Source organism: Triticum aestivum, chromosome 6A (genome assembly GCF_018294505.1).
Source record: "Triticum aestivum cultivar Chinese Spring chromosome 6A, IWGSC CS RefSeq v2.1, whole genome shotgun sequence".
NCBI classification, from domain to species: Eukaryota; Viridiplantae; Streptophyta; class Magnoliopsida; order Poales; family Poaceae; genus Triticum; species Triticum aestivum.
The window spans coordinates 56140091-56143785 of NC_057809.1; the positions used below are offsets into that span (position 1 = coordinate 56140091).

The following is a 3695-nucleotide window of genomic DNA, read 5'->3' on the forward strand; positions in this document are numbered from 1 at the left end:
GTTTTTGTATGTGTAAACAATAGTAAGAAAAATAAAAAAAGGAAAAGTAAAAAAAGAGAGGCAGTGGCCTTGCCCGATCTGGGCTCCCCCAAGTTTTGCGCAGCATGCGCCGAACAGAACCTCGCTGGCCCGCTTATGGCGTCCATCCGAATTAAGATCACGGCCCATGACAATCAAGTCCAAGATACGTGTCCTGCGCGTGTGATAGAGAGAGAGAGCGACCGACGGACGCCACCACCACCAGAGCCGAGCCGGCGGCGGGGGCAGCTTGGTCGACGCCACGCCCGCGATGGGGGCGGGAGGATCCTGGCGCTGGGCCGTGGGCGCGGTCTGCGGGGGGCTGGTCTACTACCACTGCGCGGTGCGGCGGGCGAGCGCGGTGTCCCTCGCCGCCGACGTGCTCCTCGTCCTCCTCTGCTCCCTCTCCATCCTCGGCCTTCTCTTCCGCCACCTACACATCTCGTGAGTGCCTCCCTCGCCCCTCGCGCGGCTCGTCTCTTCCGTGCCTCAGCTCCGCCTTTTTTTTTCTACGGCGTGTTTGGTAGTTTAAGGGAAAAGGGAATGGGAATTTATGGGAGGGGAGGTTTGGGGTGGGAATTTGACAGGGAATTAGTTTCCTTTGTTTGGTTGGTGGGTCTAGGAATTGGAGTTGTTCAGATACGCTTTGAGTAGCTACAAACTGAATCGGCTGTATTGTCTAGGTCTGCAACTTCACATGTCAGCGCGTTTGGCAATATTTGAGAAGGGGAATATGAGTTCAGTGTAGGAAGTTGTATTGAGATTAGACATGGGATGAGTCGTTTTATTTCCAATCCCCTGTTTGATGCATGATAGGAATTATGTGTCGGAATTTGAGAAGAATTTTTATTCCCTTGTTTGGTTCATGGGAATGACGAGGGACTAGACCAGGGAAGTGAACATAAGTTATGATGAAGGGTTAAGATTGACTCACTGTTAATAAAACGATGGGAGTTGGGGTCTCAAGTCCCATCCCTATTCCTTTATAAATTCCCAATCCCCTTAACCAAACAATAGATTTGAAGTCTCGTACCCATTTAATTCCCATTCCCTGACTCTAATTACCCCCAACCAAACACGTGATGGCCAGTGTACACACGTGCACTTGCTGCAATTAATCTTGTGTTAGCTGAAAGGCAAGCCATTTCAGCTTCCTCCACTATTCAGGCCAACTAACCTGAGGCAGCAAACAATTTCCAATCAGATCATCAAGAAACAGTCCCAGTTAGTAGGAATTGAAGCAAGACATGGATCATCAAAACACATACCCATGTAGTAGGATATGAAGAAAGACATGGAGCAAGTATCAGGCAATCCACTACTTGATGAAACATATGAATATATCATTTTCCAAGAGTATTAACATGGACTGAAGATGCAACATATCTCCAAAACTGAACTACTGGTGCACCGTAAAGACAATGTAAAATAAATTGCCATGCGTCAATAGTTGCAAACAATGAGTTTAAAAGCAAACAATTAGTGTTCCTGAACTAAAAATCAAAACTGCGAGTGTGGACTCCTAAATCTGGACATCCACTTATTTTTTGGCCACCTCAAGCTCCTGGCGAACAAACACCACTTTGTAATCATCACGCAACTTGATGAAAAATTCTGTCTTTCCAGGATCACCCCCAATGACACGAACAGCAATAGCAACTTTTTCAGTACTGAGATCTTTAAGATTTTGGAGGATATCAAGTAATTTGGTTCTATTGGCTGATGTTTGCTCATGAACTTCAGCTCCATGCATAAATGGCCTCTGTAAACCATTAATGTTTTTTGCATTCTCCTGCTCTGCTTCCAAGAACTTCACAGTTGTATTGCACATGCTTATAAGACCTGACTCAAGTGCATCATCATTAGGGTATGTTCTCTTACGACCAGGCCTAGAACCACCGGATGGGTTTGTGTTCTCATGTGTTTCAGGAGGATTCTCCTTGTCTGGTTGGCTATTAGGTTTCTGCATCTACCGTTGATCCACCTTCTGCAATTTCTTCTTCTCCAGGACCTTTAGCACTCCCTCCTTTAGCCGAATCACTGGCGTAGACCTCATATAGCTTGTCAAAATTAACCATAGGCTTCATGTACAGAGGACCTGCTCCCTCACGGGACCACAAAAAAGAGCATGAATTTCCATTAGAAACTGAATTGTAATGAAAAAACATGAAACAGAGCAGCTTGCTTTACATATTGAATGAACATATTTTACCTTTGCCCAGCCCATATACGTCTCTCTATCTCCACTTACTACCTTCCTCTCGTCATCGCATCCAAACCAGTGCCATTTTGCATAATTTCTAGAACATATGAAAGTTGCTTCTTCAAAATCTTAACTATAGACTTGATATGCGGATTTTCTTTAAGATCAGCATGTGGTAGTACTTCAGCCATTTCCTTCTCAATGTAGGTAAGATATCTGGACTGGTACCAGTATCTATTTCCAAGACGAATCATTCATTTCATATAGAATGCCAATAGTAACTTCTCCTCCGCTGTCCATGTTCTTTTGTCACTCTTTTTGGATGTCAATTTGCTCTCCTTTAGCTTGGTATTCTGCTAGTTTTAATATGACAATAAAATGTATGTGCACAAACAGTAAAGAATATAGATGCTCACAAAGGAAATATCATGTTTAGGTTATTGCTCTTCAGTATGTGCCTTCCCGAGCTACAGTTGGTGGTTTTCTTTACGAAGGCCCAGACTAGAGCGCACCATGGATTTTATCTCTCCAAACTCAATGTTGTGATATTTACCACACGTACATTGTGTGTGTGTGTGTGTGTGTGTGTGTGTGTGTGTGTGTGTGTGTGTGTGTATTGGCCTTTGGCCCCCTAGAAATACAAGTTGCATATTTCCTAATACTTACATCACCACTTCTACTTGTCTGTTGGTAAATTACTTTGCTGAACTATTACTTATGGAATAGAATGCTAAGTCCTCTTTTGACTTATTGAATGGAATACCAAGTTGTCCAAATTTTCCAAATGGTACAAACATGTGTAGACCCTTCATCCTATGCATTTGGCAATTATCCAAGGGGCAGTAAGAAGAATGCGCCTATGATCCGTCCCTGCTTCATGGGATTCAGTTTCCTGATATTATAATTTGGCAAAAATAAAACTGTCATATAAAACCATTTATATCATCATGTCAAACCAGTGCAGCTTAAGGGTGTGTTTGGTTACCCTCCAACTCCTCAACTCTCTAGCCCAGCTTCCCGTCCAAAAACCGGAGTTGAGGGGATACATTCGGGAGCACAGCTTCTCCATCGTTAGCACTGGCCTGGGTTGGCAGCCCATTTGCCTTGTATGTGGCCTGGCTCGGAAGGATATCAACCTGGGCCTTCAGCCCAACAATCAAGGAAATGGGTGGCTGATCCCAGCTATCATGTAGACGAAGACGGAGCAGAGAGGACGATGAGGTTGGACAGCGTGTGCAGTGTAGAGTCTGCTGGAGGAGCTCACCTCCAATGGATCCAGTGACGCACGGGTGGAGAGGTCGGCCTCGATGGCGCCCGTGCACGCGGAGCACGTTGTGCCCGTGACCCGCACACGTGGTAGGAGCAGGCTGGGCCGCGCCAGGTAGATCAAGGGCGAGCGGTGCTGAGGACAAAGGCGAGCTGGGGCGTGGAAAAAGGTGAGCGGGCTGACGTGACCGTGCAAGGACGGCAGGGC

At 45.8% G+C, this 3695-nt stretch overlaps 1 protein-coding gene across 1 annotated transcript in view; it reads left to right on the plus strand.

Annotated features, from left to right (window-relative positions):
* Positions 1-177: 177 nt before the first annotated feature.
* The window catches only part of LOC123131986 (reticulon-like protein B23), a 5827-nt gene continuing 2309 nt past the window's right edge, over positions 178-3695 (plus strand). The window contains exon 1 of the mRNA XM_044551725.1: positions 178-462. Within this exon, the coding sequence (XP_044407660.1) occupies positions 290-462 (173 nt within the window). The 5' untranslated portion in view covers positions 178-289. The remainder of the gene's footprint in view (positions 463-3695) is intronic.